Source organism: Pteropus vampyrus, unplaced genomic scaffold (genome assembly GCF_000151845.1).
Source record: "Pteropus vampyrus isolate Shadow unplaced genomic scaffold, Pvam_2.0 Scaffold394, whole genome shotgun sequence".
NCBI lineage: Eukaryota > Metazoa > Chordata > Mammalia > Chiroptera > Pteropodidae > Pteropus > Pteropus vampyrus.
Genome location: NW_011889175.1, coordinates 1,355,327 through 1,369,845, shown reverse-complemented (window position 1 = coordinate 1,369,845; position 14,519 = coordinate 1,355,327). Strand labels below are relative to the sequence as shown.

The 14,519-nt window shown below is 51.9% G+C and overlaps 1 protein-coding gene across 2 annotated transcripts in view; it reads left to right on the top strand.

Moving 5' to 3' along the window:
- The window catches only part of RANBP10 (RAN binding protein 10), a 55,658-nt gene extending 42,636 nt beyond the window's left edge, over positions 1-13,022 (top strand). The window contains exons 5-14 of one of the 2 annotated variants that reach the window (XM_011380502.2): positions 123-145; positions 2,278-2,462; positions 4,875-4,987; positions 6,471-6,579; positions 6,690-6,838; positions 7,032-7,239; positions 7,991-8,112; positions 8,513-8,658; positions 8,954-9,065; positions 9,524-13,022. In XM_011380502.2, coding sequence (XP_011378804.2) covers positions 123-145; positions 2,278-2,462; positions 4,875-4,987; positions 6,471-6,579; positions 6,690-6,838; positions 7,032-7,239; positions 7,991-8,112; positions 8,513-8,658; positions 8,954-9,065; positions 9,524-9,654 — 1,298 coding nt within the window. In that variant the 3' untranslated portion in view covers positions 9,655-13,022. Of the gene's footprint in view, positions 1-122; positions 146-2,277; positions 2,463-4,874; positions 4,988-6,470; positions 6,580-6,689; positions 6,839-7,031; positions 7,240-7,990; positions 8,113-8,512; positions 8,659-8,953; positions 9,066-9,521 lie in introns of both variants that reach the window. The other variant, XM_023523569.1, reaches the window with a different exon arrangement.
- Positions 13,023-14,519: the final 1,497 nt, after the last annotated feature.

The window sequence follows — 14,519 nt, the reverse complement described above, 5'->3', positions numbered from 1 at the left end:
CTAACCTACCAGGCTCTAGCACATGCTTGGCCTCCACTGTTGGGTAGATGTGATGACCAGCCCCTTTCCTGCTATTATGACAGACCTTCTGTGGGCTGATGACTGTTCCTTTGCCTCCACAGGTATAGCCTTCACAGACCTCCCGGTAAGTACTATTGTTGGGGGCCGACTGGGATATGGGGCATGAAAGTACCTGCAAGTGCAGGATGTAGGGTCTGTGGCCCTTTCCCCAACCAAGGTTGTGTGTTGTGCTGTCAGCTTGAGGATACCAGTAGGGGATACCTGCCGGTTTTTTTCTCTCCAGTAGCAAGACCTGGTCTTACTCTATAACTTATAGCAGGTAGTGATTTGTGGTGCTTCCGAAGGCGGTTGGGGAAGCAAGGTAGAGTTGAGGGTAGCTCCAGGTCCAAGCCCGTTTTGCATGGCTTACAGCCAATACATCAAGGTGCAGAGTGTAGAGAATTGTTCCTGACCTGTTAGGTCCCTGTGTATCCCCATTAGAGATCCCTAAGGAAAGCCAATGCCCTAGGGCAAGGGTCTCCAACCCCTGGGTCACGGACTGGTAAGTGGTCTCTTAGGAATTGGGCCGCATAGCAGGAGGTGAGTGGCAGGCAAGCGAGCAAAGCTTCATCTGTATTTGCAGCTGCTCCCTAGTGCTAGCATCACCGCCTTAGCTCCACCTCAGATCATCAGGCATTAGATTCTCATAGGAGCACCAGTCCCTGGTGCCAAAATGGTTGAGGACTGCCACCTTAGGGGACTGAACTTGCTACCATACATGGTACCCCTGAGCTGGAGAAGTGACCTTTGTGGAGTTTTCTCTTCTTGGAAAGAGTGAGGTTTCCTCCTGGCTTAGTTCAGGTGTTCATCTCCACCACCTGCACCCCAGACTTTATTAATAGTCATCACTGGCCTCATCATACGCAGGGCCACCACCCAGAATGCTTGGAGCCTAGCCCTGCTCTGTGTGCTCTGGTTGGGCTCTGGAAGGAGGAAAGGTTTGCTGACTCTGGTGGCTGCTTTGGGATTCTGGGCACTCCTTTGATCCCCAAGGAAATGTCTTTGTGATCTATAAGGCCTTCCGAAGTTCAGACTGCAGAACCTGGGATCCTGTTAGAACCTCTTGTCTATGGATCAGGAGCCTTTCCTCCTTCTTGGAGGCCCCAGAGAGGGGCTGTAGTCCTAGGCAAAGTGAACACAGGAGGAGAATTCTGACCCTGACTGGGGAAGAGTCTAGTTGTAGAGAAGTGACATGAAACAGCCAGACATGAATATAGGCAGTATGTTGACAAGTGCCAGAAAGTTGAGTGGATGCAGTGAAGGTCAGGGAAGGCTTGCTGGAGAAGGTGGGTGTTGCCTGTGGCATGGAGAATGGGAAGGGAAAGGAAGGAAACAAGAGGTCTTGTGGTTTCAGAGCTCATGGTGGGCTGAACCCAGTGTGTAGTAAAGGCTCGTGATACTCGAGAATGACACATGGCCTGTGGATGGAAGGCAGAAGAGAGGACTTGGGGCCCAGTGACAATGGGGAGGAGGCTAGCAAGACACCGGGGAGTAGCAGTGGGAAGCCACTGAAGGCACTAAGTGAGTGCCTGGCAAAAGCTGGTCAGGGCAGAGGATAGATGGAAAGCAGGGAGCCCCACACCCACAGAGGGTCATGCCCAAACCTCACTGGCTGGAAGATCCTCCTGTTGGTGAGCTCTGACAGGAAAGACAGTGAGCTCTCTTTACCCTTTGCCAGCGTCAGGTGGTCTAAACCACCTAACCCCTATCGCCTTGCTCTCCTCCTCCTCCCATGCTTTTCTGCCTCCCTCCATCCCTTCCTGCCCTGTCATATATCCCTTTTTTTGTGGCAAAGGAATCCTTGGCTCTGGATCTTTTTGAGAGGAGCCATTATCCACCCCTGGAACAGATCTTCATGGGCACACCTGCAAGGTCATGGAGCTCGGCCTGCCTCTTTGTACCCTGGCTGAGTCCTGAACTGATACCTTAGGCCTTGGGGACACCATAGCCTGTGATGCAGGACAGGAGACTCCATGTTGAACGTGGCTTGCTTTTCTTTTGCTTTCTCTCCGCAAGCTTTGGGGAATAGTGTCTGGTAGGAAGGTGGGCAGAATGTGGCTTAGCCCTGCTTTCTGCAGCTTTGCTGCAATTCTTTCAAAGCCGGAGCAATGGCCTGCAGGAGCCAGCACCTTCCTCCTCTGCCAAGAGGTGAGGTGAGGTGAGGCCTGCTGCCCCACTGCCCTCTGGGCCTGACTCACATTTCATTCTCCTCCTCAGGCCAACCTCTACCCCACCGTAGGCCTGCAGACACCTGGGGAGATTGTGGACGCCAACTTTGGGCAGCAGCCCTTCCTGTTTGACATTGAGGACTACATGCGGGAGTGGCGTGCCAAGGTCCAGGGCACTGTCCACTGCTTTCCCATCAGTGCCCGGCTTGGCGAGTGGCAGGAGGTGCTGCAGAAGTGAGTGCCCTGCTCCCGCCCTTACCCAGCCCTGCCTCCTCCCAGAGGCCTCACTCTCCTGTAGGCCCCTGTACTGCTACAAGCTGCTCTTATGAACTCCAGTGGGTAGCGTTCCTTCTGGAAAGCACTCCCAGAGTGACTCTGCCTGCTGCTTTCCTGCTTCCCTCTTACTTGATGGACAACTCCTGCTCAGTTTTCCAGATCTGCTCCTAATTAAACCTTTGCACGCACGCACACACCCCCTCTACGCACTCATATTGGATCAGACGGCTCTGTATGTAATGTCACCAGCAGGGCTGTTTTCCTTCCCTGGGTCATTTTGCAGAGAATTTACTAGGACACTGTCCAGTCTCTTTCTCTGTCGACTTTTTCCCCACCATAGGGAGTATCCATCATGCCATAACTCTGGCCTGAGGTTACCTCTCAGGGTCAGCATCCAGCTAAGTTCCATGCATCCATGGCAGTGGTGGTGGGAAGGGTGTCCTCCCTAGGACCAGCCTCACTGGCTCTTTGCTGATTAATTCCGATTGTCCTGGAGGCCAGTCTTGCTGAGAATCCCAAGTGAAGCCAGGTGTGGGTCTTTCTTCCGCTTGTCAGCTGCAGGCCTGAGTGAGGCAATGACTAGTACTCACTGTGCCAGGAGGTAGGTTAGCTTGTTAGCTTGGCTTCCACCAGCCCTTGTCCCTTGGGTGGGGTTGAGGTGCACCCTGAGTTCTTTGTGCAGCTTTCCTTTCTTGAGGAATTGATATTGAGCCATGTCCCAGGGAGGGCTGAGGCAGAGCAAGGCGGCCAGACCCTTCTCAGGAAGAATAGCACTGCTGGGTCTTTTTCTGAGCCCCTAGAACTAATGGGAAGCTCGTCCTCAGGGCCAGCACAGTGCTGGTCCCTACAGCAGGCTTGCCAGGATAGCAGAGGGAGAGCTGGAGCTGCCCCAGCCACATCAGAGAAGGACTGATACTCTCAACTTACAGGGCGCGGGCTTAGCACATGGGTGTATTTGTTTACATGTGCGTGTCTATGTGCCTGTGTGTGTTCATGTGGAGTATTTGCCAAGAACTACATATAAGTGTATCCTGAGATTTCATAAAACTTTATTTTGGAGACATTGCTATATGATCTTGGAGACAAGTTTGCCACAATCCCTTCGGCTGGCTTCCCTTGGTGGGAGGTTCAGATTACTTCCTCTCTTTTGCTTGTGCAGGTAACGTTTTTGTATGTTGAGTTTTTCTTATTTAAGATTATTTTCTCAGTGTCCTTATGAGAAGTAGAATTATTGAATCAAAGGGACTGTATATTTTAATGGCATCTGGTGTGCATATAGAGTCGTCTGAACCATGTGTTGTCAGTTTTTGCCCTTGTGTTTATAATAAGAATTATTAGAATTATTACTTAGAACATAATATTATAAATATGTAATTTCATAATAAGAGGTTGTATTTATTGACTTCTTACTTTGTACTAGGCACTTTATGTGTATCTCATTTACCCCCTAAAACACAAGGGGACATATAGCCGAACTTCTTTGCCACATGACAGCCCTTCAGACATTCATATCTGGCAGTTACGATAATGACGCCAGACACATGCACATACCAAAGCATTCACTCCTGTACACCTCAGATGTGAGGGCTCATACTTCTGTTCCACACGTGTGTGCATATATGCACACATGCACACACATGTGCCACTGCTCAGCCAGCTTTGGGTGGGATTAAACGGCCGCTGTGCCTCAGGCTTCTCAGAGATGTTTCCCAAAGATTGCATTCCTTTTGGCCATGTTGTTGCCTGATATGTTGGCTTCTTGGGCCCCTGATATGTGGAATATTGGGAGTAACTTAGTTTATGGGTTAGCTCCCCATGACCCTCTAGAGCCAGCACTCCTGAGGGCCAGGTTTGCCTGGTTAGCTAGAATGGACCTGCGAGGCACGTGGGGCAGTCCGCAGAGGAGCGCCTGTATCTGTAGAAGGTATGCACATGGCATGCATTATCTCTGGGCAGCTGCCAGACTGCTTGGCTGGCTGCCTTTCCAGGAGGCCCTCAGAGAAACTGTTGGCCATCTCTGGACTTGATGCAGTTCACAGGAGGTAGCTGCTTTTGTAAGGAGATGGTATGTGCCTGTGTGTGTGCTTTTGTTATCATACTTGCCCACTTGTGGGCAGCGTATCCCAGAGAAACTGCAGCCACTCCTTCAAGCTGTGAGGACGGATGTGGTGACCAGCCCTTCCCCAGCCTCATTGCATGATCACTAGGGGAAGTGTTCATTTTGTTTCAGCCCATTTATTTTCATTCTGTGGAGGTTATACCTCTATGATGTATTTAAGGAAGACCTAAGAGGAAGATAGTCTATTCCATCATGCGGGCAATGAGAAATGTAGTTCTTGAGTGTCACCTTGAACATTTCCTTTCTTCTAGCATGGTCTCGTCTTACCTGGTGCATCATGGGTATTGTGCCACGGCCACGGCTTTTGCTCGAATGACTGAAACCCCGATTCAGGAAGAACAAGCATCCATAAAGAACAGACAAAGTAAGGTTGATTCTCCTCTCCCCTCTCCCTCCATCCTTCACCTGTCCCTAACTCTGCTTTCTAGCTCATACCCGCTTGAGTACAGTGTCAGGAATCCATTTGGCTCTGGTCCTCACTGCCAGGAGACCAGCCCAGAGCCACAGCCCAGCCCTAGGCCCTGCTTCTGTCCCTCCTTCAAGACAACACTGCCCAGGTGGATAGTCTGGCGGCACGGGAATGTCTTGTTACAGCCTCCCTAATGCACACTCTGCTGGCTTGGCACAGGCTGGGGCCTGGCCTGGCTGGCTCCCGCTTTACGCTGTTCCTTCCCCCTGAATCCTGGATTCTACTCAGCCTCTTTTTCATGGTCTTCCGGAAATAGTATGTTTGCATCTTAGACCAATGTCCTGTCTTTCATATCATTTACCCAACTTTAGTAGTACTGCCTGCTCCTGGCCAAAGAGAGGACTAAAGTAATCAGACAGGGCAAAAGCTGATGCTTAGTGGCTGCTGTGGTAGCACCTGTCTTTGTTCTCCACCGATGGTCCTGCCCTTTGCAGACAACCAAAGGAAGGAGCCAAGGGAAGCTTTCCTGGTGTTCATACTAGCCTGTGTACTGTGTTTGGGCCTATTTATGGAAAGAGAGTGTTGGGTAAGAGGAAACAGCCCAGAAAAGAGATAAGAAGAGGTGAGAAGAGTGAGGGAGAATGGGTATGTGTGGACATGCGTGTCTGTGTGTGTCTGCTTGTGTCTCTCTGAGACTATCGTCTCTGTATGTGCATGTGTCTGTGTCTCTCAGAGAAGCTATGCCCAGCCAGGTAGATGGCAGGGGATCCCAGACTTAGGATCTATGAATGAGAGCACCTCAGACCCAGAAGTCACTCTCAGCAAGATGCACCAGGCCCCAGGGCAAGAGCAAGATGCTGATGGCCTGAGAGGTGTCAACTTCAGAGATGCCACCGTGAGGAGGGTGGCATCCTCTCCCAGCAGGGAGCACGCTGTAGCCCCTGAAGACTACCAGGACGTGGGCTCTGGCCCAGAAACCAGTGCACTCCCATTACCACTCCCCCATGAAGCCTGAAAGGAGAGAAGTCTGTCTGAAGAGGAAGCCCCTAGGGCCACCAAGCTGCCTGGGTACCCATCCCCAGATCATGCTCCCACAGCCAGGGCCCCTCCCCATGCCCAGGTTCCTGGCGACCTGTACTCTGTAGCAGCAGGCCTCCAAACTCACCCTCCTTTTCTGGTCTGAGAGTCCTTGCTCCGTCTTCTCTTCTTATTCTTTGAGGACTCCCTGACACTTAGCAGAAACCAGGGTCTGTGGTGGGGCTGGGCAGCCAGATTCTTTCTTCAGCCTCTTCTGTGAGCATCTCAACTGGGCATGCCACTCTGAGCCAGCCCACTTGACTGTTGTCTGGTTCGTGCTAGGGACTGGCAGTGTGCAGGCATGCAGCTGCGAACAAGGTCTGTAGCCCCTGACTCACTGCCATGTTCTTGCTCTCTGCAGAAATCCAGAAGCTGGTGCTGGAGGGCCGTGTGGGTGAGGCCATTGAGACCACACAGCGCTTCTACCCAGGGCTGCTGGAGCACAACCCCAACCTGCTTTTCATGCTCAAGTAAGTTGTGGGCCCCACCAGCTCCCCCATAGCCCAGCCCTCCTCAACTGGTGGTGGGAACATACGACCAGGACCAAGCCCAGAGCAGTGCCACTCCGCTCCCTCTACAGGTGCCGACAATTTGTGGAGATGGTGAATGGGACTGACAGTGAGGTCCGCAGCTTGAGCTCCCGAAGCCCCAAGTCCCAGGACAGCTACCCTGGCTCCCCCAGCCTCAGCCCCCGACACGGCCCCAGTAGTTCCCACATGCACAACACAGGTCAGCCACTCTCCAGAGGGCTCTGGGAAGAACTGGTGTGGAGAGGAAAAGCCACCTACATACCATTCCCTGGGCCGGGCTCAGGGATCACTGCTGGATTTGGGGGAAGGGAAATGGGACCACTGTGGTCATGCCCGGGGCCCTGCTTGATGGCAAGTTGCCCTTCCTCTTCTGACTGTCCCCCGGCTTCCAGGTGCAGATAGTCCCAGCTGCAGCAATGGTGTCGCGTCCTCCAAGAGCAAACAGAACCACAGTAAATACCCTGCACCCAGCTCTTCCTCCTCCTCCTCCTCTTCCTCGTCATCCTCCTCATCCCCATCCTCCGTCAATTACTCCGAGTCCAACTCAACAGATTCCACCAAGTCCCAGCCCCACAGCAGCACCAGTAACCAGGAGACCAGGTGCCTGTCTTGCTCTGCTTTTTCTTCCTGCCTTCTGCTCTGCACCAGCTGGGCCCACTGCAGCCTGTCTTTTGAGCGCTGCCCCTTGCCCTTCACCTTCCACTTCCATCCCAGGTCTGTGCCTGGAGCTGCTGACCTACCAGGCACTGGCTTCAGTTTCTGGCCCTACCTATGATTCAGTTGCTACTTTCCTTGGCCCTGTCTTTCTCCAGAGGTGCTGACACTGTCAGGCTGAGAATGTGGTCTCTTCTAAGGAGACCAGGACTTAGCACTACTGAGGGTCTATACAGAGGGAGCTTTTACTGGACTTGGTTTGTGGTCATCCATGTTGGATGGGCAGGGAGTTTTAGGCTATAGACTACAGGTGGCTTTCAGCACTCCCAGGCATGCCTCAGAGCTGAACTGGGTTTGGCTCCAAGAGATGCCTATCTCTGGGTTCATGGGCCCTGGTCATTTGGGGATGAGGGGATGTTCAGTAGTGTGCCAACTCAGAGAAGGGCCAAAGAGGGGAAGTTCACAGAGGCAGCATTGGGACAAGAGTGGGAATCAGAGGATAGGCCTCTGGGCATAGCTGGTATCACTGTGGTGGCCAAGTTTTGGAGCCTGGGAAGCCTGAGCTGTCCTTTCATGTTCCTAGGGGCCTGAGCTTACCCACAGCAGCTTGTAGCTAAAGCCTGAATGGAGGCCCAACCAGGCTGCTTGCTCCAACCACATCCCCTTGGCCACCTCTCACTTCATCCCTTCTTCACAGTGACAGTGAGATGGAGATGGAGGCGGAGCATTATCCCAATGGTGTGCTGGAGAGCATGTCCACACGCATTGTCAATGGTGCCTACAAGCATGAGGACCTGCAGACAGATGAGTCCAGCATGGGTGAGGGCTGTGCCCCAGCATGGTGTTCTGTAGGTGCCAGTGCCCCTTCCCTGTGGGGCAGCTTGAGAGTCCCTAGCCAGACCTGGTCCATTGCCTTCTTAGCCAGTCATGAAAACAGGTGCTCAAGGTGAGAAGACCCCCACCTACTGCCAAGACCAGAGCCCCTGTGTCTGAGGCTAGAGGGGGTTGGTGAAAGTGGGCACTCATGTGCTGGGTAAACTTAAAGCACCTCTGCTATGGCTGGTCCTGCTCCTCCCAGCCCTCACTTGCCTCTGTCAGAAGCAATAGCCCTCCCCACCTCCCCCAGTCCTTCTTGCCATGTTCACTTTGGGGTCCCCCCAAATGTTCCCTTTCTCTTCTCACCCCTCCTGATGTGTTCTTTGCTGGACTCTGGGTGCAGATGATGGTCATCCTCGGCGACAGCTCTGTGGGGGCAACCAGGCTGCCACAGAAAGGATAATCCTATTTGGCCGCGAGTTGCAGGCACTGAGTGAGCAACTGGGTCGGGAGTACGGCAAGAATTTGGCCCACACGGAGATGCTGCAGGTACAGAACAAGCTGGTCCCTCATACAGAGTGGGCCCCCATGTGGTGGTGGGGGGGCAGGGTCTCTAGGAGGGCCCTGGGAACAACAGCAGCAGAACAAAGAGGGCTCTAGTCATGTCTGCAATGGGAAAACATGACATCTGGGTGTACCTCACCCTCTTTAGACTCTAGGGAGGAAACAGCCTTGCTCGACCCTAAGGCAGGGTACGCTGTACCCTCACTGGTCACTACGCAGGGCACTTTATCCCTTTGTGCTGTGTGTGCCACAATCCTCTCAAAAGTTCCCTGTTTCTTAGGATGCCTTTAGCTTGCTGGCATACTCAGACCCCTGGAGCTGTCCAGTTGGCCAGCAGCTTGACCCCATCCAGAGGGAGCCTGTGTGCGCTGCCCTCAACAGCGCCATTTTAGGTAAGTGGATCTAACAAAAAATAGAAGCTGGCCCATGAGTGCCTGGGGTGGCCCCCTCCCTTTTGTCCTTAGGAATTGCTAATATTTGTCCAAATCAGTGCAGTGAGCTCTGCCCAGGAGCTCTCTAGTGGCCCACAGGACTCTTGGGCTCCCATGGCTGAACCTAAACCCTAACCTCCCTCTGCCCAGCTGAGTGGTCTGGCTAGATCTTGATGAGCTCTAGGTTGTGACCGTGGGCCCAGGCCAGCCCGTTGCTCTGAATAAAGCTAAGGTCCTCAGGTTCCTGGCATGGCGATAGGGCTGTGGCCTCTTGGCCAAGATACATTCACATATGAACACAATAGAATCTCTGTTCCAAGAGATTCTATTCACTCCCCAACCTTCCACTCCTAAGGGAACTTTGACCTGGGCCCAAGCCTTGGGCAGGGCAGTGACCAGGCCTTGTCTCTCCTCCACAGAGTCTCAGAACCTGCCAAAGCAGCCTCCTCTGATGCTCGCCCTGGGCCAGGCATCTGAATGTCTACGGCTCATGGCCCGAGCGGGCCTGGGATCTTGCTCCTTTGCCAGAGTTGACGACTACTTGCACTAGCTGACCACGCTGGCTGGCCCCACCTGGCCCTCCCTCAGCCCCAGGAGCCCAGCCCTCCATAGGCACCTGGCACAGGGACCCTGAAGCCATGGGCAGAGTCCACTCCTCCTGCCTGGCCTCCCCCTCCCTTTCCTGCCTTCTTCCTTCCTTCCTGCCTGCCTGCCTGCCTTCCTTCCTTCCCTTCCTTCCCTTCCTTCTTCTTTCCCCACCCTCAGTCTCTCTCTCCCCACTTCACGTGCAGCGGCCTGTGACACAGTATTGGCTGGTTACTCTCATGTAGCGCCTTCTACTTTAAAAGGGGGGTTTTGTTTTGAGAAGGGGTTGGGGTTTTTTAATCTTTTTTTCCTCCTGACTGAGCCACCAGTATTTATCTCTGGAGAGTTTGTGCTGAGCTGGTTTCTGCTAATTTGGTGATGAAGCCTATCCAAGTTGGTGATAGCTTATTATTTTCATAAGTAAAAAAATGAGATTATATATATAAATATATATTAAAAAAAAAAGACAGTATTTATCGTAGTGTTAGTGGTCCAGCACCTCTTGGATGAGGCTGTCCAGATACCATGTTTTTATTTGAGTCCAACTCATTAAAAAAGAATCATCTCTATAACCTCAGCTAAGTGATTTGATTACTTTAGGCTTCCCATTTGCTGAGCCACATGCCCAGCTACAGCCTAGGGAAGCCCATTAGGCTTTGAGAGGCCACTTAGCGGGCAGGTCAGGCCAAGCTGGTTTACAGCATCCAAGAGGTGTGGATCCCTAGGCCCCTGAGATCTGGACTGAGCAGAGAACGACAGAGCCAGGGGTCCAGAGAAAAGAGGAGTAGCCCAGTGCTACACAGCAAAGCAAAGGAGTGGAGGGTCCTTGGCCAGCATGCTATCTACCATTCTACCCTGCCTCTCACTGCCTGCCTTGCCCTTCTTTCTCTCTCTCTTCCCTTTTCAACGTCCTGCCTCCCCTTGTTGTTAAGATGGCCAAATAATTCATTTACTCTAAATTGATTGCCTGAAAACTACCTGCCTTCGACCCGAGAGCTGCTGTGTGTCAGGCTGCGGGGAAGAAGTCTCTATTCCCAGGACAGAGGCTCTTGAGTACAGGGGCTACCTTCTTCTTGCCTGGATCTTCACCGTCTCTGCACAGCTCTGATGGAATCGATGCTTTCTGCTGAGAAGCCAGGACCTTGTGGAGGCACTGGAGTGGTTGGAACCCTTGGCCCCCTAGGCCAGAACTCACTGCAGCTGTCCCAGGCAGCTCCCTGCAGCTTGGCCCTAGCCACTCTTAGGAAAGACTGTTATGAGTATTTGCTGGCTGGAGGAAGGGACCTCATGGGCTTTAGAAATATCCCATCAGCCCCATGAGATGGATCCTCACAGCTGGTGGGACAAAAACAATCCATCAGGGAATCAGGAGAGGAAGGGCCAAGATGGCTTTCAGGACTTGGGTGGGCCATCTGTGGTGAGGACTGACTGTCCAGGAGGAGGAAAGGAAGGAGATCTATTCAGAGGAGCACCAGGAGGGGCTGGGATTTCTCCATCTGCTTCACAGTGGGAGGGAGCACACAAGCCCCCTACAAAGGGGCAGAGTCAGAAGTTGATCTTTTAGTCCCTGCCTGGATCTGGCCTGAGCCAGCTCTTGCTCTCTCAGTGGACACAAGAATGGTTGGGAAGGCCTGAGGTATTATTTAGTGCCCACGAGGCTTTGCTGGGCCCACAGCTGGACAAGAGAAATGATTGAGTTGGACCAACTGCTGGTGTTGGGTGGGGTTCAGGGCTCGGCCCTGTGCTCTCAGAGTTCTGCCTTGGGACATGACCCTATAGACTGATGCTTTTTCTTGGTCCCACCAGGGCCTCAGCTGGCAGCCCCCAGATCATGGCCCATCAGGGGAGGTATTGTCCTGTCTGTAAAGGAAACGTCCTGTGCAAGGCTAGGGATGCCTAGTTCCCAAACCCTGAGGTTGGAACAGGCTGTTAAAATGGTCAGAGCCAAGCAGGATTGGGAATTAAAACCAGAGGTTTTTGCAGCTGGAATGGGATTCAGAGAACATCTACTCCAGCAATCCTCTCCTTTTACAAATAAGGAAACAGGCCCAGGAGGTTAGGTGACTTGGCCAAAGTCACACAGCAAATTAATGACAGAGTCAGAACTACCCTCATCTCTGTGAGTTAGGCAACACTGTTTAGTCCTAGAGCTGAATGGTGGGTGAAGGGTTAGGCTCAGCAGTGTTAGGGAGGCCTCTAGCAGTGTCTGAGCAGCTGGTACTTTCAGGGGTGTGTCAGGGATGGGGATGGATGCCTGGGCTTGGGTTGTGGAGCATCAGAGAGGGCCCAGGAGGGCTCAGGACAGCTGTTTGCTGCTTGGGGTTGGGTGTCCGCCTGGCTCACACTCTACCCATGGTCATCTCCCCATTTTCTGTGCCTTATCTCACTGTTTCAGCTGAGTCCAAGTTGTTTACTCTGTTCCTCTTCAGAGGGGCTCTTTGTCCCATTTGGACAGCTTACCTTTGGGACATAAGCCTTTGCCCCACAGCCCATGAAGAGGACAAAAACCAAGCTGCTTGAGCCCACTGTCTTGATAGTCCAGGCCTGCCTGCCAGCCAGAGGAGCCCCTTATGCACACCCAATTCCACCAGCCTGCTTCTGGGAGCCAAGAGTGGGGAAGGTATCTGGGAGGAGCCCTGGTGAAGAACTCGACTTGGCCCAAGGGGTCAGGAGGAAGACCTAGCCCAGTTGGGTTGTCCAGCCCTGGGGGACCAACCTTCCTTATGTACCTTTTCTCCTTGCACCATCAAACGATTGCTCCTTCCAGAGTGCATGGAAATTGGCAGACCATGCAAAGAAAGCCAGAATCCTGATCCTCACCCACGTGGGTCTGTGCTGGGTGCAGGCCATCAGAACAGGAGACACCAAGAGATGGAAAAGTGGGGACTGCCCAGCCACCCAGCACCTTCCTACCCCTTAAGCACAAAGAAGATGAGGCAGAGAACTGTCAGAGCTGGAAGTTCCTATGGTTGCTCATAACTCAGGTATGCACGCTGTGTGGCAGCTGGGCAGCAGAGCCCTACTTGACCACCAGTCCCGTGCACCCAGACCTGTGGCCAGATTGTGGACTCTGGCTGCCTGAGGTGCCGCCTCTTTGCATAGGGTTTTCCTCCATTAGTAACTACAGCTGACACAGACGTCCTCCACATTGTGCACACTGGTTCTGCCTTTGTCCTCGCAAGTTGATACTTGGCATTAGCATGAAACTTGTGGGAGTGGGAGGGTTTAGAGAGAATTCTAACAAAACATCCTATTAAATTGTACTTGAGAGATGAAAAAACTCCTGTTGTATTTTGACAGAATTATTTTTATTAAAATACACATCCATGGGTAGTCATGAGTGTCTGGTCTCTGTTTTGACTCTTACTGGGGCTGGTACCCCTATGTGGCATACCATATCCTGAAAGGTTTGACCCCTTCTCAGCCCACCTCTCCAGTGCCTAGGCCCCTAGTGCCTCCTCAAGGACCCTTAAGAATTTGGGTGTCTGCAAGGCCCCAAAGAAGATAGGTACTTAAGCTCCAATTCTCTCCCCAAAACAGCTTTCATCTGAGACAAAGAAAAAGTAGCAAATTCAGCTTCAAAAAGGTGGGCCACAGGACTTCCTGCTCTCAGAATAAGATATTAATACATTCCAAATACGTTCACCCCAAACATGAGAGAGTAAAAAAGTTTCCCTGAGGGGTATTGAGGTTAGGGTTCTGTCAGTCTGAGAAAGAGCTTTGTGCTCAAAATCCTGGTTCTATTTCCTAACTGTGTGACCATAGAAATTGAACCTTTCTCAGCTTGTTTCCCCATCCTTAAAATGTGGTCAATCCTTCTACCCTGGGTGGTAGAAGATTCTAGCATGCATAGTGCAGTGCTTGGTACATAGGGATGAAGTACATGTGGCTGCCCTACCTCCACGGGGTGTGACTGGCCTGCTCCTACCTCATGCTGCCTCCTGTGCCCGCAATGGACTAGGGTTTTATGCAGGGGAGAAATACAGTAGCTTATGCTGGTGTCCACCTAAAGGTGGTACTGGAAACAGTTTGGAGGCAAAGAAACCAGCTAGGAGGCCGCTGCAGTAGGCCAGACACAAGAGGGCAGGTTTGGGAAATGTTTAGGAGATAAACGTTAACACAACAAAATGAGTAACTGGATATGAGGGAGATGGGAGAAGCAAGAGACAAGGCAAATACAGGCTTTTGGTTTTGAGTGAAGGGATGGCTAATGGTGCCACAAGATTGTATAGGGAACGAAAGGGAACAGGTGATGGCTAAAAGTCACTGGAGTATGGAGGTTTGCTAGAGAGCATGTGGATCCATATCTCAGAGGACATGGTTCCTGGAACTGGAAAAGGGTTCTGTGGTCCAGTAAATAAGGAAAACTGTCATGGTCCTCACAGTGAACATCACCAGCTAATTAAAAGCTCAAAACCCTGTGTTAAGATGTGCAGCTTAACCCAGCACTTATATTACTGTAGAATACTTATAGAATATGTTATAGCACTATTACTCTAAAGAACTCTTAGGGAAGAGCTAGTGTAGAGGGAAGAGTGAAGTATTAGATAAACACAAATGTCCTGGTTCCATAAATAAACCTGTATATAGTGGATTAACTTCCCTCTAGTGGTTCTGAACCAGGACTAATTTTGCCCCAAAGGGGACATTGGCAATATCCGGAGATATTTTGGGTAGTCACAGCTGGGGTTGGTGTGCTAGTGGCATCTAGTAGGTAGAAGCCAGGGGTGCTAACATCCTACAACGCACAGAAAGCCCCCCATGACAAAGAATTATCAGGTCAAACATGTCAACAGTGCCGCTGTTGAGAAACTCTGCTCTAGAGTGAAA